The sequence below is a fragment of the Maylandia zebra genome, linkage group LG7 (assembly GCF_041146795.1).
Source record: "Maylandia zebra isolate NMK-2024a linkage group LG7, Mzebra_GT3a, whole genome shotgun sequence".
Taxonomy (NCBI): Eukaryota; Metazoa; Chordata; class Actinopteri; order Cichliformes; family Cichlidae; genus Maylandia; species Maylandia zebra.
In genome coordinates, this window is record NC_135173.1 from 61513415 (window position 1) to 61540039 (window position 26625).

Here is a 26625-nt window from a genome sequence, read left to right on the forward strand (position 1 = left end):
TGGCCCAGATAGTGGTCGAAATGGCAGCCACCCAGCAGGAGCAGGCGGCGGAGGTGCGCCGCAGGCAGGAAGAACTGCGGGATGAGACCAAGCGACACCTAAGAAGAATGGTGGAGATGGCGGCCCTGCTTCAGGACTGGGCGGCCCCGCCGCCGCCACCCCCACTGGAATGTACTGAGGAGCTGCGGGAGGTACCTTGGCAGCCGGAGGTGGGGGATGAGGCGTGCGTTAGTCTGCGCCTGCTGGAGCAGGGGGAGCAGCCGGGCAAAGGGCTGGTCCTGCCGGGAGCGGTGGAGGCACCGCTCCAGCCGGAAGCAGTGGACGAGGCACGCAGGGGTCCACACCGACCGGAGGAAGAAGAGCCGCTCCGGGAAGGGCTGTTCCAGCCGGGAGTGGTGGAGGAGCCGCTCCAGCCAGAAGTGGATGAGGAGCGAGAGGGTTCGTGCCCGCTGGAGGTGGAGGAGCCGCTGCGTGAGGGGTTGCTCCAGCTGGGAGCAGTGGAGGAGCTGCCCCAGCCGGAGATGGCGGAGGTGCCAGTCCCAGGGGAGTCTGCGCAACCTGGGGCCGAGGGCGAGGAGTGAGTCACTCCGGAGCGACGTATGCCGGCCCAGCCACCCGTGAGCCGGGGCTCCCGACCATGTCTGCGGTGGTCGGCCTCCGGACGAGTGTTGCCGCCGCTGCTGGGGGCGTGCGCAGCCTCGGATTCAGGGTTGTTGGTCTGTGTAGTGGCAAGGAGTCTGTGCAGCCTGCAGCTGAGAGCTGCAGTCACACTGTGTGAATAAAGTTGGCTCTCAAATCAAACTTCTGGACCCGTCATGCATCATCCTTGCCACACACCGATTCTGTTCATAATTTTTATGGACAGAATTTCTAGGTGTAGCCAATTGGCGGAAGACTTATACTTGGGTGTTTTCAGAATCTCATCTCTGCTTTTCGCAGATGAGTTCTGTTGGCTTAATCAGGCGACAGCCTCCAGCGAATCTGAGGCCATGGTCCTCAGCTGGAAAATGGTGGAGTACCCACTCTGCGTCAGAGAAAAGTTCCTGCCCCCAGTGGAGGAGTTTAAGTATTGAGGGTCTTGTTCACGAGTGATGGGAGAAGGGATCAGGAGATCAACAGATGGATTGGTGCTGTGGCTGCAGTGATGCGTACGCTGTACCGGTCCATCATGGTAAAGAGTGTAAAAACGAAGCACTCAATTTACCAGTCGATCTACGTTCCTAACCTCACCTATGGTCATGAGCTGTGGGTAGTGACAGAAAGAACGAGATTGCAAGTGACGGAAATGAGCTTCCTCCAAAGGGTGGCTGGCTTCTCCCTTAGAGATAGGGTGATGAATTTGGGAGGGGCTCAAAGTAGAGCTGCTGCTCTTCCACATCAAAAGGAGCCAGTTTAGGTGGTTCGGGCATCTGACAAGGACGCCTCCTGGGCGAGGTGTTCCGGGCATGGGGCAGACCTAGGATCCGCAATATCTCTCAGTTGGCCTGGGAACGCCTTGGTGTTCCCCAGGACAAGCTGGAGGAGGTGGCCAGGGAGAAGGAGGTCTGGGCTTCTCTGCTTAGGCTGCTGCCCCCACGACCCAGCCCCGGATAAGCTTTTCTGTTCTCCTGGTGCACTCAATACAACATGGCTCCTTCACCCATACACACAAGCATTATTTTCATCCTTAAGTACTTTCTATTTGAAATTCAGACGCATTCATATTCCAATAGATGAATCAGAGAAAAAATTAGGGTTAGTATCCTATCTATTTGGCATGCAAACTGAAGCAGCCAGGAATGAGCCATCACCTTTGCGATTAGTAGATGACCCATACTACCTCCTAAGCTATGCTAATGACAAAGAACCACCTCCTTGCTCCAAGGAGTTTTCATTGTGCCGGAATAGGAGACCATGCACTACTTCTTGCATTTCAGCTCAGACATTTTCCAGTATTATTAGTTTCATATGATAGACACCATATTTATGGTGTTTACACTTGTTTGTGAAGCTCTGTGAAACATTCACTATTGTTTTGTGATAACAAAATTAATATTTTATTTTAAATGAATAACCTTTGGCATATTTAAGTTAAGCTACCCTGTGGCTTCAACAGGTCAGTGTATTTTTCTTTCTTTAACCCATCTTACAAACTTGTGTCATTTTTCTGAAGATAGCTGAGACTTGTTTGAATCTTGAGGTACTTTCATTTTAATTTATAAACACAAAAATAGTACTCAATAGTACTCAAAAAATATGGCAAAAACAGTACTCTATTTTTTTGTTATTACTTTAGTTATACAAAATACAACTAGTTACTACATGGATTAATCATCCATTTGCTTCTGCTTATCCTTTTTCAGGGTCGCAGGGGGTGCTGGAGCCTTTCCCAGCTGTCTTAGGACGAGAGGCAGGGTACACCCTGGACAGGTCGCCAGTCTGTTGCAGGGCTAACACATATGCACAGACAACCATTCACACTCAAATGCACTCCCACATTCACACCTATGGGCAATTTAGAGTTTCCGATTAACCTATCCCCACTAACTGCACGTCTTTGGACTGTGGGAGAAAACTGGAGAACCCACGCAAACATGGGGAGAACATGCAAACTCCACACAGAAAGACCCCGATCCAATGGTGGAATTGAACTCAATATTCAATTTTATTCAATTTTATTTATATAGTGCCTAATCACAACAACAGTCAGCACAAGGCCCCTAATATTTTAAGGTAAAGACCCTACAATATTATTGCGAAACTTCAACAATTAGATGACTCAATTGATACTTTAATTTTAGATTTACTGTGGTGACAGAAATTTTTATTTCAAGAGTGTGAAAATCTTTTCCATCCATCCATCCATTTTCATCCGCTTTGTCCGGGGCCGGGTCGCGGGGGCAGCAGCCTAAGCAAAGAGGCCCAGACCTCCCTCTCCCCAGCCACCTCCTCCAGCTTATCCGGGGGAACACCAAGGCGTTCCCAGGCCAGCCGAGAGATATAATCTCTCCAGCGTGTCCTGGGTCTGCCCCAGGGCCTCCTCCCGGTGGGACATGCCTGGAACACCTCACCCAGGAGGCGCCCAGGGGGCATCCTTGTCAGATGCCCGAACCAACTCAGCTGGCTCCTTTCGATGTGGAGCAGCAGCTGCTCTACTCTGAGCCCCTCCCGGATGGCCGAACTTCTCACCCTATCTCTAAGGGAGAGGCCAGCCACCCTTCGGAGGAAGCTCATTTCTGCCGCTTGTATCCGCGATCTCGTTCTTTCGGTCACTACCCACAGCTCGTGGCCATAGGTGAGGGTAGGGACGTAGATCGACCGGTAAATTGAGAGCTTCGCTTTTACACTCAGCTCCCTCTTCACCAATATTTTACAGATGAAAATTTCAAAATACCAACAATTTTCTCCACATTCTCACTTTTTATTCTACAAGCTCCCACATTTTACAGTACTATCACGTCTTTAAGATAAGATGGGGGCCTGATTATTGAAGACCTTACATGTGAGAAGTATTTCAAGTTATTAAATAAACTTAAACTTTCTAAATGAAATAAACACATACTTATTTACTTGCTTACTCAGATGACATTTTACACAGACACAGATACTAGGTCTCTCTCTCTCCCTCTCTCTCTCTCTCAAACCCACACCTTCACCCCACCCTTTGGCCAGGTTGGGTTACACACATTACACAAGTGATACAGCCTCAGATATCACACTCTTCATAAATTATTATTGCAGAGCCTGTGAGACGTAGGGAGTATGTGGAATTAGCCAGGTAGTTGGCAAGTGAAGTGCTCAGCGTGGATGGAGCAGCAGAATCAGGATGGATATTTCTGCTTTGCCCAACAATAACCACCCTGAGAAATTCCTCCAGCTAGACGTTGGGATGCTGCCAGCCACACACAGCATGTTCCAGGTTGGGGCAGTAATGTCCAGTCAGAAACAATGGCAGAACAGGATTTACTCTCAGGTATGATCTTTGTGACAGTAGTTTGAAATAGCAGAGCAGGAGAGCACAGCATTGTTGTGTCATACTTGGCTTACAAGACACCAAAAACATGAACAAACATTAAGTTATAACATTATAGTACAAATATCTTTTGTTTTTAGCTCTTTAAATTTGCAGTGGAGCTTTTGACAATAAAGCTGACTTTGACTTTGAATTCGAAAGACAACAAACAGCTCCATGTTGAGCATGCATGAGTTTTGGTGGTATGTTTAACACACCTGGGACTGCTTTTTTTTTTTTTTTTTTTTAAATCTTGTTAATAATTTTACTTCCTCACTGTGGATGGCTCCTCTGAAAAAGAAAGCCTTTAATTACATGACTCCCTGGTTTAGGCTATCTAACCAGTGTAGCCTACAGCTCCATAGAAAATGTTAAAGCTGGATGGATTGAGAATTCTTCTCTGTCTCCACAGAGGGAGCCAAGGGTAACAACCAAAAGCAGTTCTGTGCCACACCCAGACTGGAGTCCTGTGGTGTTTGTGGACAGATACCTGGAGAAGCACATCACTCCATCCACTCTGAAGACCAACATCAGACAGAACCCTCTGTACATGGATGTAAAATCAGTGATTGAGCAGAATGAGACATCACACCCTTCCTGGACTGTCAAGGACTATGACACTCAAGCAAACCATAGCAATCTTGCAGAATATTTACAGGTAATTTGTGGAAAAGTAAAAAGGTTGTGGAAGATTAACAAGGTTAATGTTTGTTTGGATACACAAAACAGTTGTTAGTGCAGTTGTTTGCTAGGAGGACATGCATATATGTAAACAAAGAACTGTGCATGTATATATATATATGCATATGCATATACAGCGGGTAAAATAAGTATTAAATATGTCACCAATTTTATAAGCAAATATATTTCTAAAAAGGATTTTGACATAAATTGTCATGGCAAGAACCCATCCAATCCAGAAATGCAAAGAAATTAAACAGTTGTCCATAAAGTTATGTGTAATAATGAGAAGTAACACAGGGAAAAAGCATCGAACAAGATACCTGAAATTAATTTAATACTTCGTGTAAGAGCCTCTTTTGGTGATGGCATCTTCAAGATGTTTTCTGTATGGAGAAACTAGTCTCATGCATTCTTCAGCAGTGGAGTCTTGCGTAGTGAGTGTGCATACAGGCCATGGCAGTTAAGTAAATTATTACTTATTGTTTTCTTTAAAACAATTGTACCTGCTGATTCCAGGTCTTTCTGTAGCTCTCCACCAGTGGGCGTTGGCTCTTGGACAACTCTTCTGTTAATTAGAGTCTGAGTTAAAATCTAATGAGAAGCGCTTGGTTGTTGGTTTATGTTGACATGATTCTGGATTATGGCCCCAGCAGTGCTCACTGGAACCTTCATTAGCTTAGAAATACTTCTCTAACTAATGCCATCAGTATGTTTTGCAACAGTAAGATTCCAATGGTCGAAACAGGCTTCTTGGTTTTACCCATCATGAGATGTTTCTTGATGCTTCTCACTACTGGAGTGGCTGTAGCTCAGGAGGTAGAGCAGGTCATCTGCTAATTGGAAGGTTGGCGGTTTGATCCCTGGCTGCTTCAGTCTGCATAACAAATATTCTTGGGAAAGATGCTCTCTAATGCATCTATAGGATGTTAGATAGAAACAGAATTGCAAAAAAGTGCTTGGACGAATGGAGCAAGTTGTGTTAAGTGCTTTCATTACTATTCCACTTTATTTATGGAAATCTATGGTTTGATTTCTTTGCATGTGATTTCTTTGACATTTAGTGAGAATGTATTGTCAATAACACCTTTAGAAATATATTTACTTACAAAATTGGTGATATGTTCAATACTTATTTTATATATTGTATAGGCACACTAAAGAACCAAAAGAAATAAAGAAGATATGAGCAAGTGAATGCTTAGGGCTCAATTGCTGGGCAAAAATCACTGACTAAGGTCTTCTAATATGATGATTGCCATCTAAACAGTTTTATTCATTTTCCCACAAGTATGCATTTTTGCATATTTGCAGTTGTTGATTTCCAAAAACTCTCTTTGGATCTCATCAAAAAGTCCTTCATTCAATAAAATCCCCACGTTTTGGTGTAAATACCAGTTTTTATTTATACCATTTAACCCTTGGAGCTTCTTTCCAGATGATGTCTGTGATGGTTTAATACTTACACTTTTAGGTGGCTTTGATTATTTTTATATTGTAACATAATGTGATATATTTCTCTTCACTAGTTTTTCTGACCACTGAAGGACTAAAAGTATTCCTGTCTTGCTAGCATTAGTGTGCCTTCACCCCTGAGTCAATATTTGCTAAGTCACTACTACAGTACTTGTGCCCCCAAAACTTATAGCTTACCAGCTGCACTTTAAATATTAAGGAAAATAAAAAAATGCCGTCATCAAGTGTTGACTTAAAACTTTTTTGTTTCAGTTTCAGTAAATAAACATGTTTAGGGGAAGGAACGCTTCTGGGAGAACACTATGATTTGCAGTGGTCATGTATATTTCTGAACAAAATGTATCAGCACACTTTTAGTTGATGTGTAACCATCAAATTATGGCGTTCAACAACCACAAATCTTCAATTTAGGAGTCATTATTTAGCTTACTTTGATGCTGTTTGTGTTGTTGTGTGTAAAGATGCAACATAGAAATGATTTGCCTTTCTATTTCTGTAGTCCATGTTGCCAGAAATCCTAAGATTCAAAAGTGACCAGTGGTACGCTACTCTTGCGATTGTGGCAAATGTTAATGCAGGTTAATGCAACAGTTAGCTCTCCGTCCCTCGGCCTGTGCAGCACGTTATGTGCCACTATTCTTTGACGGTGCAGCAGCCAGTCTTTTTGGGTGGTAAGCCTTAAACTTTAGAGGTCAGCCTCATTAGCCAGGCATTAGCATTTGCCTTTGTATGTACACAGGCTGCTTGAAAGAAAGCAACAAAAGAACGGGAATCTCATGTAGTCAATGGGCATCTGTTGGCAGAAAAGAATGGTGCATTTTTTTTTTTTTAATGCACAGGAAATGTTCTTCCTGAGTCTGCTAAAGGGAGCAGATATGTTACAAACACATATTTACTGTATGTCTAACAACAAGAATCTTGGTGCACTTTTTCATACACTGTTTCACATCTTTGTTTTCTTTGTAGGAAGAGGACAAGACTCCTAAAGATCTGGATTTCTGGCTCGAGGATCTCTACACACCGGGATTTGATTCTTTACTGAAGAGGAAAGAAGCAGAGCGCAGAAGAAGACTCTGTAAAATTATCTCTTCAATCATTGTGATTGTTTGTGTACTTCTTCTTTTTGTTGCAGTAGCTGTGGTTCTCCACAAAAACATCTGACTTTCACCCTAATGGCTTCATATCCATAATGGACATGTTTTGGCTACAATCTGTGGGGGTCGTGAATTCAAAGCACATTCTCTAATTAACTGTCAAGTATTTGCTGAAATATAATTTTTAAATTAGTTGAAATGCACTAAAACACACAGTTTTGTGAAGGTTTGCCTGGATCTGCTGGAGGTCTCTTCCTGTTTAAAGTGAGTTCCTCCTTCCCACAAATGCCGATTTCTAATACTGTAGGGTCCATTATCTTGCTATATAGTGATTACAAAAACATAAAATATTTTGGTAAGTACTAATCATGTTAATTTAGGGCAGCAGCAGGATTATATTTATACTGGCTGGTGATCTAATAAATGTGTTATTTAAAAACTGTGAAAGCCCAGGAAGAAAAGATACGATGTAGGAAAATAATTAATATTTGCCCTTGAAATTTAACACTTTGTCTTTATGTGGTGCGGTAGACTGATATAAATAAAGAGTGAGGGTGCACTTATAAAGATGCCCAGCCACAGATGTAACTGCGTACTTGTACATTTCAATCTATAAATGCTTTTCAACTCTTCATCTCAAAGTGTTATCTTTCTTTAAGGTGCAGAAGACAAACGTTTTGTATTTTTCTTCCGAAAGTGCAGGGAACAGATTTGTTTGGGTTAAACAGTTGGCTTTATGCCCTGTGTTGAAATGATAATTATCGAATCCTGACCAATAGGTGTTTGAGCTCTGTTGCCCCATCCATCTTATACCACAGAGCTTTTACGATAAATACAATAAGGATCTTAAAACTATTTTTTTAATTTATTGCTCTCTTCATGGTTTTGTATTTTCACTTTTAGTGTTATTATTTTATACATTAGATTTTTTATATTACATTATGCAAGTTACATGGACCAAAACACTGTAACTGAATAAAAATAGCGATAAGCGGGACAGTGTGCTGAGGGTTTATTATACATTTCTCTACCAAAAAAAACAAATACACTAGCTGTCATTGATTTAGTTGTGCAGAGTTTTTCCTATAATTTGTTGTCTGCTGTAACACAGTATTAGACCTCCATTAACACCCAACAGCAAATAAACCTAAAATAGTCCCCCCCCCTAAGGAGATTTCTTCCTCAGATCAGATCGCTGATTCACTTTAACACTCTAGGAGCTTTATCCATTATGCAAAATTCAGTAAACAATACATAAAACTGAATTAAATAGAAGCCTTGCAAACCACAAATGCAGACTACAGATGTTAATGGTTTCATTTGGTTTATTTATTGCAATAAAGATGTACAAAGTACTGGTAATCATACATGTTAAAATGTTAGAAAAAGCATATCTGTGACTGTTAACAGTATCAAAACATTCCTGCTTCAACCAGCTGGGCCTTACACGTTTGAGTTAAAGCAGGAGAAAACTGGTTTGAGCCGCTTGTCATCATATCTTTTTCTTCATTGAAAGGCTACAGATACAGACTCAAGGAGAAAGACAATTTGCTAAAATCAAAAGGAAACAAACTGCAAAAGAAAAAAAACCATTGACATGCAAATCAAATTACAACCAAAACTCCAAATATTAAAAGACAAAAAAAAAAAAAAAGTCTGAACTAAAATAAATACCCTTCCAACATGTTCCATGTGTACATACTATTACGTTTATTTACATGTTAGTTTATACTTACTATAAACTTAGTGATGTCAACCACCAATAGATTTTAGGACCATTTTATCATTTTTGAAATATTAGAATCCACCCTCATGGAACAACATGCCTGCTTTAGGAGGAACAGGGAATATGGCAAAGAATACAAACAATGATTAGAACTCAAATAATGCCTCGACTTACACGTACATATGATTCGATCTGTTGAGGACAATGCAGTAATTTTGTCAGACAGATGTTAGGCTCTATCGAGACAAATGAGGGAAACACCCAAACACCATTAGCTGGCTGGAAAACGTTGATAGGAGGTATTTTTGTTTCGTTTAATGTGACATGAAAAAGAACCCCTCTAATTGATACATGAGTGTTGTGTTTTTTTATATTATGTATGTATGTATATAACTGTGTGTGTATAATTACAGATAGATACAGATATAGATAGATAGATAGATAAGCAAATATAATCTTTTTAAATATACAAATGGTTTAACCCGTGTTCTTGTTTGTAATAATGTTGTTCTGTACCAACAAGAGAACAAGAGTGAATGCCTCACAACACAACAACGAACAGAGATCTGAAAGATACACTCCTTTATTTTGTTATAGTACACAATAGTGCCCCCAAATCCCCATCTCAGCCCACATTGATAATCTCAGATTTATATTGCCCAAAATGCACAGCAAAAAACAAACAAAAAAAAAAAAAGACCAAAACAAAAACTGCAGTTTGTTTCACTAATTGTATTGCTTAGCAGTTAGTCTTCAAGAAATTCATTTACATTTGCTCTAATACAGAAATATTCAGTCATACTTCATAGTTTGAGTTAAGCATAACTTAGTTTCACTGTTTAAGTTACAGTGCACAGGGATGCACTCAGCTGCAGGAACACCAAATTTTAGATACATTTTGTCTTTTATTTTGAAAAGCAGTGTCAGCTGGATTAGAATGAACACCAGCTGTGGTGTGGACGAATTTTGGTATTTGAGGCTGTTACACAATGTAGGACTGCCTTCGAAATGATCTAACAGTGCTTTCCAAGCCCACACTTTCAACATAACTAAAACTTATTCCGGCTACATTTAGCACTCTGGTGAGTAAGACTATAGATCTATATAATATGTTTGTACTGAATCCTATCAACAGTCCCTGCAAACATTACACACATGGATTATTAACGTAGTGATAATCCATGTGAACAACAGAGTGGTGGGCAATGGTGCTGCATGAACGCTAATAGCACAATGAAGCCGACAGACAGAACACTATTGTGCTAACTGCAGTATATGCAGGAAACATATGATACATATGACAATGGAAACCAAAAGGTACTACTAGTGTAGTGTACATTCAACTAACCTAAGCACTCTCACATTCTTCTTTTAAATTGCATATAGTAAAGTTTCATTTGCTTCATAGTAGTTTCTCACCCATAATCATAATGAGCCAAAGTCCATGCTGTTTACTTCAAAATAACGAGACCACCCACAATGACTTGTGCATCTCTGCTGTATTTAACAACACAATGCAGAGGCTTCAAAATATCATGACTAATTTTAGGGCAATGCACTTAAAATAATCATCTATGCTAGAACCACTCCAACCAACCCGTTTATGCTCAGCTGTTTTAATAACATTTGCAATCTTAACAAAAGCTAACGGGTTACTTTCACTTTACTGTCCATTTTCCCCACAAAACTCAAATGCAATGAGTTTTATGAATTGATTTTAGGCTCAGGGTTATTTTTCTCTGTGACGACACCTGTGACCACTCCCCAAAGTAACAGCTGTACTATTGCATACTGAAGCTAGTTAATCAATATTCTCTACAGTCACAGTAGAACAGGGGATACATGTGACCTCTACAGTACACTACAACTGGAAAATGTCTATGTATGGCTTTTTTTTTTTGTGATGCCACGTCACCCCTAAAATCAATAGTAATAATTAAGCTAAAAGACAGGGATGTGCCACAAGTGCACACTAAATGAAGTGAGGCTAAATGACTAATGCAGATTAAGATGCATATGCGCTGAGACTTAATAATGGATGAATATCTGCATTTACACACAAACCCTTCAGCCAACATGGCTTAAGAGGGAGCGAGAACTTATGACAATCGTGACAGTATAGTATAGTTCTAGCATTAAGGCAAGGTTTGGACTAGCATCTTGAAGGGTAGAAGAGTTTCTTTACAGCGAAACAACAATACATGTGGCCACAGAACCAAAGAAAGCTGGTAATCGGCAGCTACTAGGGAGAGATTTTATCCACCTGAAAAGGCTAAAGAAAAACCCAGCCTCACATTTTTTCTGACAGAGACTTTAAGTCTATGCCCACATGCACCCCTCCCCTACAAACTGTGTCTAAAAGATCAAGGATCTTGTTGTGATGAGTATTCAGCAACTTATACGAAGGAAGACTAAAAAGTGAAAAATATAAAAATCAAAGCCCCAAATAAATATTGGTGATTAAGGTCAAAACTGTAAGAGTGTTCAAATTGACACCCTTTATAAAATTCTACTTTAAATCCACCTGCACAGCTAAGAAGGAAATTCTGTTAAAATTGTCAATCTGAATAGAGATTCTAATTCCGTTTCATCCGATTCGACTGGAAGGCACATCCATAAGGCTTTAGAAGGTGTTGCAAAGCATTTTCCCCAACTTGGAAAAAAAACATAACAGGGTGATTATTGCTGGAGCAAACAACATCTGGTCTGATAAACTTAAAATGTATGACATCAATATATTCCACATCATGAACACATCTATATTGTGCATGCCTGCTTTAGAGAGCCTGAGAGAAATCAACTTGAACAAAAATGACACTTTAATGAGGAAATCAGAAGGAACTAGAGCAACGAGAGAATAACCCAGACATCTTGGAATAAAAAGAAAGAAAGGAAAAAGAGTGGGCAACTTTACAACCAGCACCCACCCCAACATAAAATTCCTCCATCACAAAACACGTAGCACTTTTACACAAAAAAATAGCACTTTCATTGGATTCATATTACTCAGCACTGTTTCCATCACTGGCTTGTATTCTGCTATCTCAGGAGTGTATGTGGTGGACCTTTAGACTTTAGCTGTGACTTAAATCACCGGCTTTTCCCCTTTAAGAGTAGAAGGTGAGGACACTCTGGTGGTTGCCACGCACCAGAAGGATGGGAGGCAGATCCTTGGACAACGCCTCCAGCCAGGCCATGTAGAGAGCACTGGACACAGCACCCTTCCTGGCTAATGGGAGGCTTCTGCACAGAGAAAGGCAAAGAAAGAGAGACTGCAATGAAACTATAACCAAAAAGGAGCAATAAGAAAAGTTCTAAAAATCAGGTACTGTTATCTCTACACATAATGGTTTAAGAATTGGCAATTCAAATTAATGAAAGCTCATCACTTCACTGCACATTTAAGGATTAGGTAGAAGCATCACTTATTGAAGCCACTCGTCTTGTGTAGACTGTTTTAAAGTGTCTTTAAGTTAACAAAAGTTAACTTAAACTGAATGTGTATCAACTCTTCTTTATAAAAGTTACAAAACCCACAAAAGGCCTTTTCAGGAAAGAGTGACTAAAAGCCAAATTTATCTGTTATGATCATTATCACCGCCAGCCCAAAGCAAGCTTTCCACTTTCCTTTTCCAATGTGGTTCATCACAGTTTTGCCTGTTGACTTGGTCAAATGTTAATAGTCACTTTCAGCCCGCATTTTTTAGCACTAGTTATCTTGTCATCTGTTATTAGATGGGGTAAATTAATGAGCAAGTGAACAAAGTAGCAGGAAAGATTTGAGCGACCCAAAGATGAGGGTCAAAGCATCTCCACACAAATTGCACAAATAAAACTCATATTAATGAAGATTAATTTATTTTAATTTGTTCAAATTAAATGCTCCATTTTCAAAAAAAAAGTGAATTTTCATGGTTCGGGCTTTAACAGTCAGTCGAGCTGCTGTTCTTGCTCCTGGTAGCTTCCGACAGCTGCCGTTTGGTGTGAAACTTTGAAGACGACGTAACATCGCTGGCCTCTGAGGCTTACTGAACAAACCGTTTAATAATATGAGAACGCAATCAAACTGTTTATCAGAGGGAAAGCGTGATTTCTAGGACATTTGCGCCCAACATTAGCTTGCATAATGTTAGCTTATAACCAGCTGGTGTTGCTATCAGTAGAAAGAGGTTTGTATGTCTAATCTGCTGACAACGAGTATTTTCATTCAAGTTTTTTCTTTTTTTCTTTTTTAAATTGTCATGTTTTTTTCTCCCCCACTTTGTATTATTGAAACTAAAACACATACGCACCCACCCCCCACACCCACCCAACCCAAGCTTACATAACAATGAGGTTGGCTGTGCTTGAGTGTTCCTTCAGCAGCTCGTTGAGTCTGATCTGCCGATGGGTCTAAAGAGAGACAACCACAGGATCAAGCAATCAGGTATCACGTAACAAGATCATTTTCGCAAGCCACTGCACCACAGACTTCGAGGCAGCAGTGTCGCTCACAGTATAAGCTACACTGAACTGCTTCCACTCTCCCTACAGAACAACTGAATGAGGCTGCAGAGGATCAAAGAATGAATCCCTCTGAACCCTGAAGTCATATGGAACTTTGACTGACTCAAGAATTTCATCTTATGAGATTAAAGACTCATGTAAATGGAATATGCGGGGAAATCTTGTGACCTTGGCACGATATAGCTCCAGCTCGTTGTCAGTGATCCTCCATGGTTCGCTGTTCTTCAGCCTCTCAGCTGCCTCCTGCTCCATATCATCTTCTTTCAGCCGATAAGGCTCAATCATCTCCTCGAAGGCTGCCATGCTGCGTCACAACAGCTTCATGGTTAATCCTCATGTAAAACAGGTAACTACACAAAGCTTTGAGGCAACTGTTGTGATAAGGCACTATATAAATAAAATTGAAATGAACTGAATTTTCAAAATCATCTCACCAAAGAAATGAACAAAAATGGATGTTTTGAATAAAAATGAAATTACTAATTACCAAGTCTCGAGACCCAGGCGGATGTCTGGATCTGGACTGTGATACTTTCTTGAAAAGTCTTCAGATTTATTAATGTTAAGAAAATGTTCCCTTGTTAAAAATCATCATTTGTTCAAACCAAATCAACATGGTCTCAAAGCCACACGTCTTTTCCCACACAGACCACACGAGGGCGCCAGTAATTTGCTTTTCAGCTCAGCTTACTGTCCTCAAACATGCTAAACATTGAATTTCAAATGCTGACATAATTAAAACGGTTAGCTTTCTTTTCTTTATACCGTGCCAAATAGAGCCAACAGTTTCCTCAAGGCACTTTAGATACTGAATGTGTGACATAATACACGTTAACAATTGTGGAGGATGTTCAAAGTGTGAAGCTTAACAAAGTGGACTTACTGCTCCTTCTTGGGCTTGGTGTTGATGTCTCCAAGGACAGTAATGTCCGAAAAGTCTATCCTGAACTTACTCAGCAGAGTAGCCATCCTGTAACAGGAATGTCAAAAACAGAGAGGTAGGATCAATACTATAAATAAGCTGTTAAACAAGACATGTGCAGTCCAAGAAGCTCTGGTTGGATACACGGGAAGCTGCTTTGAATAACTCTGAACACTAGCGGGTGGTACAGGGTTTATAATGTGGAATTCTATCTATGAGAATAATTTCCTTTAGCTTTAGTTTCAAACACTTGGTGCCGGAGAGCATCATCTGCTATCTATGTGTCGTGGGCTACAGGACTACGTGTTCAAGCTCGTTATTATTGTGTTGGCTACGTGACTGTCATGTTTCCAGTGTCAGTGCCAAGCATTTATTCATTTACTTTAACAAATTTGTTTTATTTTTGTCTCAAATCTTTAGTTCAGCTGCTTTCCAGCAGGAGGAGCAGGCAGGACTCCCAGCTTTGGAGGGGAAAAAAAAAGTTATGCAGGTTTTACTTTCTGTCTGTTGGTAAGAGATGAAGTTAGACAGGAACATGTTGAAATGTCAGATGTCTGTTGAAACAAACTGTTGATAGTTCTGCAGTCACGCAAACATAAAAGCTTCTACACTCAGCTAATTTCATACGACAAAAGCAGGACAATGAGTGGCACATTCTCCGGCCAATAAAATCGTGTTGACTTCTTTGGCAGGAGGGATGGGGGTAAGGGATAGACTCACATCATCCCCAGAGAATAACTTTTGAGAATGAACTCAATCACATTTTCTTCACTGATTTGAAACTTTACTGGATTCAGACTGACTGTTCAGCGCCTGCTAATCTGTCAGCTATGCCCTTTTTGTTCCTGTGTTTTCCCTACTGGCCAGCTCTCTGCCATCAGTTTCATTCAGCTGCTTCTCCAGTCTCTCATTCCACAACAGATGGACTAACTCTAGCACTGGTCTTGAGCTGGCATCGGTATACCTCGTTCTGCACTTGAGATCTGCTGCAACTGAAAATCCAACCACAACCTGTAGCAGTTGTAGAACTGCTTCATGTGTCGAGCGAATCTATTTTTTTTAAGAGGATAACAAAGACAAGTCAGAGGAGGTGGAGTCTGTCTGCAGGATGAGCAATTTTTGTAAGCACACATAATAAATAAGGTATATTTACTAAGATACATGTAATATTAGCACCTACAAAATTCAATCCATTTAAGAAAATGTGGGTATGGCTCCTTTCGAGCACCCACACACTTGCATGCATACACCCACACAGCAAGTACAAAGGCAAATTTATCATTTATATGTAGCAGGTCAGCTTCTTAGATGATTTTTATTAATTTTTATCACTACAAATAATATTTAATAGCTAATATGAGCTTTGTGTGATTGTTTCCCTATTTATGGTCAAAAACATGCAGTGTTGAATGCTGCAGTATACATTATGTGTACATTTTACGTTGTATGCGCTTACATTAACCTGGAGAGATGTCAGCCTTTAAATGAACAGTGACATTTATAATAATGTACAGAAACAGTCAGGGTTAGAACTTTGTGCATATAAAATGCATTTTAAGACATCTAGTTTTTGGATACATCCTTATGTTATAAACAAATGTGTGAGAGTGGTGCTGAAAGGAAAGACATACCTACACTGTGTTTTCTGCTAACTGCACAGCATGTATGGTAAAGCACAGCTTCCTCGTGTCTGCAACAGTGTTAATTTCGTTGACCAATAATTGTTGTCGTAGTTTTTGTCAACGAAAATCTTCTTTTGACAATAACTATGACACTTGTATCAACAAATAAAAATACTGGTGGTGGCCAGTGGTCGCCCTCAGCCTCCTGATAAATGCGCCTATGGTGCGAATTTGTCCTTGTTCAAGTTGTCACGTTCGCTAAATTTTCAGAAAACCTCTGACCCCTGACCTTAAGGCCAAACTCATGAACTTATTATAAATCTATTTAAGATCCTAGGTGACCTCCTTCTCCAATTATGGCATTTACAAGGTTTTCAGAAAACTTGACCCTAAGGTCGAGGTCACTGAGATTCAAACTAGTCTGGATTTTCAGTAGATACACCTATGGTATCAACTTCAAACTCCTACATCGCTTCGTTCTCGAGTTACCACATTCAAAAGCTTGGGTGTCCACTAACCCTGACCCTGCCCGAAAGAAGAGATCCACGCAGAACTAATTAAATTGTATAGACAGGTGAATGAGTTTGAAAGTCATCAAATCATAACTAATCCCCTTGAGCAATAAGGTTAAACGCACACATTTGATGTGCCCCCAGGAAATGTTACTACTTTTTTCCTAACACACACACACACACACACCACCACCACCCCCCCCCCCCCTTAGGGGCACCTCTCGTTGGTATAAATCAAAACAAACTTTCACACTTAAATATTATACTGCTATACCTTTATATTTAGTTTCATTTTATTGTATTTACGGGCCCACGCACAAAATACATTAATAAGTTAAAAAGAAAAGGATGCTTTGTGCCAGATTTAGCTACCAACTAACTTCCATCAGCAGTCTGCATTCTAAACCTAGACTAAAACTAGACTTCAGGTGCCTAAATTATGTTTTAGTCAAAAGACTAAAGGCAGAAGAGCACCGGGGCTATTTACAGCTTCCTCTTGTTCTCATCCAATGTTATGAATCCTTTTATGTTTAATAACAATTACATTTAAGTGTAATTAACAATATGACTGAATTTTAAATTCAGTTTATTTACTTAGTGCTGCTTATAACAACAAGTGTCTTTAAATTTTTAAAAGGCAATTAGAAAGATATTAGAAAGTTATTATTATTATTATTTTAGGTAGTTTGGTTTTGTTTACATTTTTTGGAGTGCTGGCTTTTGGTAGTATCGTTTTGATTTCAAAGGCTGAATAAAAGACTTCATAGGGTAGACACTCATTCCTTTGTACAGTACTCTCCAGTCTTGACAAAACTGTCAGCATGTACAGTACTTACGCTCTGCGGTCGTGATCAATCCTGTTGATCTTGCCTCCAATGAAAACACGGATCTTACATTCCTTCCACCGCTTCTTATTGGTAAGAAGGTAGGGGATCAGCAGAGTCAGACCTAGATGGGAAACATAAAAACAAACCAAACTGCTCAATATACAACTTTTGTGACACAAACATTTAAGATCTGTACACTCTAAAGTCCAAACCTCAGACCTTTGGACTTTCTATAGACCAGCACTCAGTGCTGCAGAAACCGATTCATGATCCCTTTTGCATTAAACAGAGTCAAATTAAATTCAAACAGAAAACAACGTAGTGGCCCTTTTTCCCCTTCTTCTCAGAAACAAAAAACAAAGAAAACCCAACTTGACAAACAAATTTTTCTAGCATGTTTGAGATGAGCAGTTGTTGAATCTGTCACTTCAAAATGCAAATGCAACATGATGCTACCAAAATGAATTCAATCCTGATTTATAATCATTGGGAAGTGTGAAAATGACAGATCCTGTCAGAACATACTGTCTATGTGTTTTTGTGGGTGAGAGTCTGCCTTTGCGTATCAATAGGAATGCAAAACATACCAAATACGGCTTTACTTGTTTCTGCTCATCCCCATGATGCTGTGACAGCACAAAGATAATCAGAACTAGAATCTTCACAGATGTTCTTTTGGGCTTAAAACTACATATTTCAGGCTGAACATTACAGAAAAAGTCAGCAATTTAAATTTAATGCTTTGACACTTAATGTGAAACTTACAGGTGCCAGAATTGTAGAGGCCTGAGTACTTTTAGGATCTGCTGCATATGCTGTCAACAGTTGTATCTGCACTTTTTAGTGCCGATGACACTTAATGTCATAATGATGATGATGAGCCAGATCTGAAGTGACACTCATCAGCTGGTGTTAAAAGCCAGAGTTCTCCCGCTGGCCCTGGTCACATCTTTACAGAGGTGGAGCCACTGCAAACTCTTACTTGCATAGAAATGTTTGCCAAGCAACGTATTTTCTTTAAGAACCAGAACGACGAGCGCACAACAACGAGCCCACAGGCTCCGACGGCTATGACTAAGCAGACCGAACCCGGGCCCAGAGACCTGAGATCCAAGAACCCCCCACACCCAAGTACCCAGCCCCAGACACTGAGAACCACCAATGCACCGGTGTGGTGGGCGGTGATGGAGATGGGGGGCCCAAGATGTTCCAAGAGAGGTTGAGTCCAAGACCCAACCTGACACACAGATGTAGACAAAAAGGCACACACAGACACAAGCATGCATGCCCACCCTCATGCACACATATACAAATGCTGAGCACCTGCCCAACATTTCCATGGAATTAATGAAGACTCAGTCATTTTAGAAACTCCCACCATGCCGTCAGAGAGTATCTGATATTGATGCTTTTAAGCATAACTGTCGTTTGTTGTTTGAGCTAATGAATGGTAGGTCAGAGATATTGTTGCATAGTGGCTGTTTGACATCTAGCCAGGGCCAAGAGGGTATGTTTTAACCATCCTGAGATGAAATGTAGCCCACTGGCTAAGAAGTAGTGTTGAAAGTTAGGCACATCTAGTCCTCCTTTATCCTTGGTCCTTTATAGGCATGTTTCAGCTAATACATGTGGGTTTATCTCTCCATAAGAATTTGGAAATAGACGATTCAGAGCCTGCAAACTTCAGAGAGAGGTTAATACCAAAATAGTGTACTTTAGTTTATTGAATAATCTGAAACTCTCGAGAAAGAGTCTAGTAATGCAATTACTTCAGAGAGAGTGGATTATGAGTGTCTCATGAATGCTTGGACTTTTTTGTTGCTATGATCTTTTGTTTGGTCTCATGTTGACCACAGAAAGAGACTTACTGTCACGGTATTGCAACTGACGGTTAGAAAATGGTTAAAACATTGCAATTCATTCAGATTTTTTGAATTCAAAGTAGAAAAAAATATTAATTGGTTGATTTGAATGAGTATACAAGTGCAATTTTACACACTATACGGTTGAAAATAACATTTGTTTATGGAGGTTATTTAAACATATCGTGATATTTATCGTGTATTGTGATTTAGCCCCAAAAATATTGTGATATTAGATTTTCCTCATATCAACCAGCCCTAAAAGTAAATGTGAGTATATTACATGTCCAACTGATGCAGGCCAAAAAAACCCCAAAACTAACCTAAACTTGTACATGGTTCAGTACACAAGTAACCTAATATGTCAATACTTATGAACCTGTTCAGTATGACAGTATTTTAATAACAGACCAAATAGAGAATTTTGAGATCAATAATGGTCGCACAATAATATAACTAACAATCACCTCCATCATCAAACAGCCACCAGACATCCACTGTGCCCTTCCCCTGTTTCTTCTGGAACTGTTGGCTGGCCTCTAGCAGCCTCTGGTCGGACACATTCAGAGGTACTGTCGGGCTCTTCTTGTCTGCGGGGATGCACACCACAACAAAAGACAAAATAAAAGCAAATCTCATTAATAAGGCATAATAAAACTAATAATTTTGTGCTTGGTAGAAGTGTAGCTCAATAGGACGCACACATGTCAGTTATGGACATGTATATAAAGAATATACATGCCCATAGCTGAAAATGAAGTATACAGTAGAATTCTGTTTATTGCTTGTAAGTATAGTGTTCTATTATTAGAAAATAAATTCGTTTAATTTTATTATTTAAAAGTTTTAAGTGATATAGGTACAGAATAAAAAAACATTACTACTAAAAACCAAACAAATGGAAGTGTGAAAACAGGAGAGCAGTTTCCATCCTAAGAAGAAAGCTTAAGGCAAATTAGTCAGCTCCAGAATGTGGCAAGAAAAGCAGGTGAGAGACTGAAGACAGCTTGGAGAAAACAGAAATGTTGGAACACAGGCGCACACACACACACACACACACACACACACACACACACACACACACACACACACACACACGCGCGCCTACCTACAGAAAAACAGACTAAGTTAAAGGCAACATCATATACAGTACAGCTTTAGAGTTGGCTCACGCTAGGGACATGAGAAAGAGACATGTTATATCCCACAGCCAGGGACCTAGCAGGCCAGAAAGAAGGAACAGAGGGAAAGGGAGACAGCAGGGTGGCGACAGTATGTTAGTACAAGAGGGATTCAAAATATAGTGCGAAAAAAATGGTGGCAGAAATGAGGAGAGCATAGCAGCAGGAGTTCAGAAAAGATACTAAGATCAAAATGGAAAGAAGGGGAAAGGTTTAAGGCAACTAAATGAAGTGGATCTCCTGCCTTTTTTCAACAGGGGCTGAGTTGTAGCTTTGCCATCATCTTCATCATCTGGGAATTGAGACAAAAGGAGAGAAAACAAAAATTATAGTTAAGGTAAAATGTTACCTTGACATGCGACGTAGCAAGATGGAGTTAAGTACGTCAGGGGATACCAGAGGAAGAATCTAAAGCTGTTTGAGAGGCAGTTAACTGTAACCTCCCACAGTGGGAGACAAACAAACACTGAAATACTCTAGTACTCTCTAATAAACACACGGCTCAACCTTTTCCCTGAGTTCTAGAAATTCCTAATGTCCAACATGAACAAAACCATCAGCAGTGAGCCGAGACTGTCTGGTTACATCAAAGTGGCTTCGAGTGGCCTCGGTAAGGAAACTGCATCGAATGGAAACTTCCTGCCAGGAGTGGATTACCTTAGGATGGAAATGGAATCTGATGAGAGGAGGGAATTCGCCAAAAACTGTACAAATGACAGCACGGGTTCATGCTTTGGCAGCAAATCAAAGGATTACCCAAAGCAACCTTTACCAGACCAGTGTGTTGTTATTTTGTATACCTCAACAATTTCTAATCCAGTTCCCAAAACACTGTTTATCACGCGGATACTTTAGCAAAATAAAGAGCTGATAAAAGTATTGTTAGACAAAAATCTACCGAACAAAAAATACAACATTTGCTATATTTTGTCTCCGAATTCCTACAAAAATTGTGATATTGCTCCGAATCTTTAATGAACAATCAATAAGGTAGTAAAAGCTTAATCATGAACTATTACTAATTAGTTCAACTTTATGTTTTTGCTCTATACTACTACCATCATCTAATACTATAACATATGCCATCTAAGTATCTAATACTTAATATATTTGTGGCAATGAGAACCCAATACCAGTTCAAGGTGCTATACTATATAGCTACAGACTCTCCAATATTAGAAACAATCTAATCAATTCAACAACCCCCTATGAGAGAGCACTTGGTTGTTGAGGTGGGGCAAAAAAAACAAAAAGGAAAAGGCCAAGAGCAGAGCTAGAGTTGGGGGAAAGCAGCCATCTGCCACGACCAGCTGGGGGCTGTGGGGAAAGAGCAAAAGAGCAGACAGATTTTTGTCATCTCTCTTCACTTCTTTAAAGAAAACAAACAAACCAAACAGCTTTCATGAAGCCAGGTTGAAAGTAGCCCAGTGCTCAGGCTGCAACTGGGAACGTTCATTACTCCTCCAATCTGGAAACAATTGTACGCCTGTTTGAGCTGAATTAGTCTCTCTCTCATACGGTAACAGGGGACACACGCACACACAGCCCAAAACATATGCACAGCGGGGAAGCTGGAGCTGTGGGTCTCAGGGCAGTGCATATGTATGCTTGTGTATGCAGAATAAGGAAGGCCACTGAAAGAAGAAAACTTAAATAGTGACATGAGGAATGTAGAAAAACACAAGGCTTGCAATGCAAAACCAAAAATACAAACGCAGACGTCAATGTAAACACTACCGCACCTGGATTACAGAGAAGGATTTTATGTAGTCATACTGATGATAGCTAACCTTTCTGGACTGCTGGGCTGTTCTGGAGGCTGGTGGCCTTAGAGGATGGCTTAGAGGAATCTGCATCAGAGTCTTTGCTGGTGTCTATGGAAACGATCACGTCTTTCATCCCTGATGGCTTTTCCTGCGAGGACAGCGACTCATCTGGCAGAAAATTAAACGGAAGGGGGAATTAGAAATATACATAACAATATACTAAGCTAGTTCACATACATAATTAGTAGGGGTGCAACGATATTCGTATCGATATTGAACCGTTCGATACAGTGCTTTCGGTTCGGTACGCATATGTATCGAACAATACAAAATTTGTAATTTATTTTATCAACTTTACTTCTGACGATGCTGTCTGTGTTGAGCGCTCAGTGAATCTGCGTTCGACTACTCTGCCTAGGGTCGACAGTGCAGCCTAGGCGGAGTAGTCGAACGCAGATTCACTGAGCGCTCAACACAGACAGCATCATCAGAAGGAAGAGCGCAGGGTAAGCTAGCGAGACAGAAGTTAAGCTCTCCTTACAACATGGACCTCCCCCACTCTCATTCAGATCTGGCGTTTGGAATTATTTTGGTTTTCATGTGACGTATGACCCTGAAGGTAAGCGAGTCATGGACTAAAGTAAAACAGTATGTTGGATGTGCCATGCAATGCTCAATTACATGGGTGGGAACTAGTGTGTTAGCGCAGTTAGCTCGTTAACGTGTTGGCCGTCTAGCCCCATGCACGGGGCGATCGGCGGTAGCTCGTTAACGGAGATTTGCCGTGTTGTGGCGTTAAGGTCATTTCAGCGAGATTAACCTGAAAGCACTAGTGGGAACACAACGAATATGACTGCACATTTACGCCGACATCATCCTAGTGCAAAGACAAGTGGAAGCAGAAAAAAAACAAGCAAGCATGCTGCTAACTTTAGCCGAGTCATTTAGACAGCTGTTTAATATGCTGCTGAGAATATAGCCCAGAAAAAGCGGATAGTATAGCTTTTATTTTGGAAAGAGCCATTTCTCTGTAATAAACTCTCTTTTCCAAAGATGAGTGATTCCTCAATCAGATACAGGGCTTGCAATATCGCTAGCCCGACGTCCTGGGGCTAGCGATTTTTTCAGTCGGGGTACCAAAATCTATCTCTTCCCTGCCCGTCGGGCTATTGTAGGAAAAATATATGTCAATGCTTTTGCATTCTTTCGGAAATGTAGCTGGGTAATTATGTCATTGGGTGAGCCACTGTCAATATGTGACATATTGAAATCGCGTTTGAATTTGCGCTTGTTTTTTTGCTTTCACTTTGCAATCGCGCGAACTGTGTATAGAGAGCGACAGCACTGATCTGTGAGTGATGATAATTTGTGCACCAATTCCTCTGACATCGTCTTATTAATCGTTAGCTTACTATGCAAACATGACAAGTGAAATCTCCCGCAGCTTAAACATGTGAGAGGTTGATCGCGCAGAGAATCACTGAGCTTATGTGAGTGCGCGTGTAAAAGCAGCAGGATTTATATTTGACTACGATGACCTGGATGACTGAGAACCTTCACAGACAGATATATATTTTAGTTCTGCTGAGCCAAATAAGACAGGTCAGGGTGAAGAAGTGACAGCCAAAGAAAAGCTTACCACAAAACGGAGAAGTTATGACAAATCAGACTATAAGGCAAAAAGAAAGTGCAGCTTTATGGTTTCATGGACAAAAGAATTTCTGTGGCTGCAATATGATGAGCTAAATAACCAGGGCTGCACATAAGTGGTCCGCAGGTGCGCATTCGCTGTCAAAATAAAAAACACGCACAAGGGTTAGGGTTAAATTTAAAAACTGTACTTTTGAGTTAAAATATATATTTATAATTTTAATAAATGACAAATTAAAAATGCATGAACATTTTTTTTGTATCGAAAAAATATCGAACCGTGACACCAAAGTATCGAACCGAACCGAACCGTGAATTTTGTGTATTGTTGCACCCCTAATAATTACTACAGCAATCTTATGACCAGGCTTTTTTAATTTGTGGTAAAATCAAATTATTCCAATTCTTTACATTTATTCACTAAGGTTGCCAACCTGCAAGTTGTTCTTGAAGCAAAAATGTCAAATATTTGTTTGCAGCCACTCAAAGATGTGGATTTGATGAGTTTTTCTGCCACACAATGCATATTGACAGTAAGTATAGACAGTTTATTACACATTGTGTGCCACTGTGCTGGGACTTTTGGTCAGACAAAACCAGATGTCACCTCAGTCTGTGGAAAACTATCATTTTTTCCACTTGTAAGTTTTCATGCTTAGTATTGTGAATGTGAACATTGTATGAACTGATGTGTTCGGTTCCAAACTGGAACGTCAATCAATGCTTGAAAATATCTTAAGACTGATAAGCAGACTGAAGAAGAAGGAAATATAATGAATGCTTATTCTCCTTCTAAGTTGATTTATGTGATGCTATGTGATAATACTGGAAAAACACTCAGCTATATTTAATTAACCTTTATCTGTATGTAATCTGAGCTGATGCTACATATGTACTACAACAGTGTTTTTTTAGAATAAGCTGCTCTGCATGTGTTTGGTACCTTGCCCTTGGATATGGGAGACATCCAGCCCCTCTTTCAGTCGCAGGATAACAGCACCAAACTGGAAGTCAAAGGCATCACTTCAAAGGAAGGGGGAGAAAAAAAAAAAGGTTCCCATTAACAGTGGACTGAAGCAATTTTCCCTCAACTAAACAAAGACAGTAAGAAACCCACAGAGTATTTAAGAAAAAAGATAAACAAGCACACAAGAAGACTCAAACATCGTTCTCAATGCCACAGGTTGTAGTATTGTATTGCACTGGACAACATACAATGGAAAATAAAGGGCAAATTTTTAAGCGTATTAGCTTTGATTTTAATACTATCGGACTGAACAATCTGTGACATTCAGCTCTAATGCTATAATCCTCGCATTACAATGAAGAACCCATTCACCTCAAGTCTCACATGACTGCTTTAGAGTTCAACAGGACAACAGATTTCTCATGGACTTGTTTTAATCCAAGGGAGATCAAAAAGATCAAAAACATGACAATTACACTCTATCCCATAATGGCTAGCATGTTTCTACTACTGTTTATGTAAAAAGAAGTTTTTGTATACATTGTATTTGAACATATTTGAATAATATCAGTAATATCAAAAACAACCGATTCTGTTTATCTAGAAGCGTTTTCAGTGGGAGAAACATTTTGTCATCATGTAAATTACTTCAGTCTGAGCTGACTGGAGGTTTCCCAATATTACAAAATGTACATTTGCATAGTCAAAGGAGCTTGCAAAGAAAAGCGTCTGGACTTCTTTAAGTTACTTGAAGACGTTTCACCTCTCATCCGAGAAGCTTCTGCAGTTCCAAGGTCAAATGGTGGAGAGTCCCAGATATAAACCTAGTGGGAGTAACCCCCCACAGAGGGACAAAAGGACCCCCTGATGATCCTCTAATCCCCTGAGCCAAGGTGTGAGTCCCAATCAGCCAGAGTTTCGGGTGAGTTCATTGTGAAACCTGGCCCCACCTTATCATGCGAATTCCTGAGGTCAGATGGCCCAGGATGTGAGTGGGCGTTAAGGCGTCTGGGAAGGGATCTCAAAACTGGATTATAGATGGCAGAGAGTTGGTATCGTAAACACCAACTCTCGGTGGCGGAGGTTTACGACACCAACTCTCTGCCATCTATAATCCAGTTTTGAGATCCCTTCCCAGACGCCTTAACGCCCACTCACATCCTGGGCCATCTGATCTCAGGAATTCGCATGATAAGGTGGGGCCAGGTTTCACAATGAACTCACCCGAAACTCTGGCTGATTGGGACCCACACACAGTTTCACACCTTGGCTCAGGGGATTAGAGGATCATCAGGGGGTCCTTTTGTCCCTCTGTGGGGGGATACTCCCACTAGGTTTATATCTGGGACTCTCCACCATTTGACCTTAGAACTGAAGAAGCTTCTCGGATGAGAGGTGAAACGTCTTCAAGTAACTTAAAGAAGTCCAGACGCTTTTCTTTGCAAGCTCCTTTGACTATGATGACCTGGATGACTGAGAACCTTCACAGACGTACATTTGCATAATGACCAAAACTAGCACCACTGACTAACAATGAACCGTGGTCAGGTTCATGATCATTAATATGCAAACTGTCATAAACATTATTCAGTGGCCATTCACAGAGATTTGGGGAATGGCTCCAATCACAAACTTGTAAGAAAGAAAGATGCACCCTAGACATTTGTCAAAGCTGGGAAGACACCTAAAGAATGCTTCAAGCAATCCAGAGTGAAAGACAACTGCTGTATAGAGCACACAGCAGTTGTATAGAAACAGTATGAGACAGCTGAGATGCATTTCCTCTAATCATTGAGTCTCTGTGGTTTTAAAACCCCAAAACATGCTGTGTCAAAAATGGGT

General features: G+C 40.4%; 2 protein-coding genes across 3 annotated transcripts in view; one reads left to right on the forward strand and one right to left on the reverse strand.

Moving 5' to 3' along the window:
* Positions 1-3805: 3805 nt before the first annotated feature.
* minar2 (membrane integral NOTCH2 associated receptor 2) lies at positions 3806-7750 on the forward strand. Its single transcript, XM_012925181.2, has 3 exons — positions 3806-3952; positions 4404-4649; positions 7115-7750. The coding sequence occupies exons 1-3, from the start codon at positions 3806-3808 to the stop codon at positions 7307-7309; spliced, it is 588 nt and encodes a 195-aa protein (XP_012780635.1). The 3' UTR covers positions 7310-7750.
* Positions 7751-8549: 799 nt separating this feature from the next.
* Positions 8550-26625, reverse strand: part of slc12a2 (solute carrier family 12 member 2) — a 60380-nt gene continuing 42304 nt past the window's right edge. The window contains exons 19-27 of one of the 2 annotated variants that reach the window (XM_004572818.3): positions 24760-24839; positions 22191-22334; positions 20645-20692; positions 19687-19809; positions 17367-17478; positions 14358-14444; positions 13643-13778; positions 13293-13360; positions 8550-12211 (exon numbers count right to left, since the gene is read on the reverse strand). In XM_004572818.3, coding sequence (XP_004572875.2) covers positions 12076-12211; positions 13293-13360; positions 13643-13778; positions 14358-14444; positions 17367-17478; positions 19687-19809; positions 20645-20692; positions 22191-22334; positions 24760-24839 — 934 coding nt within the window. In that variant the 3' untranslated portion in view covers positions 8550-12075. The remainder of the gene's footprint in view (positions 12212-13292; positions 13361-13642; positions 13779-14357; positions 14445-17366; positions 17479-19686; positions 19810-20644; positions 20693-22190; positions 22335-24759; positions 24840-26625) is intronic. The other variant, XM_004572819.3, reaches the window with a different exon arrangement.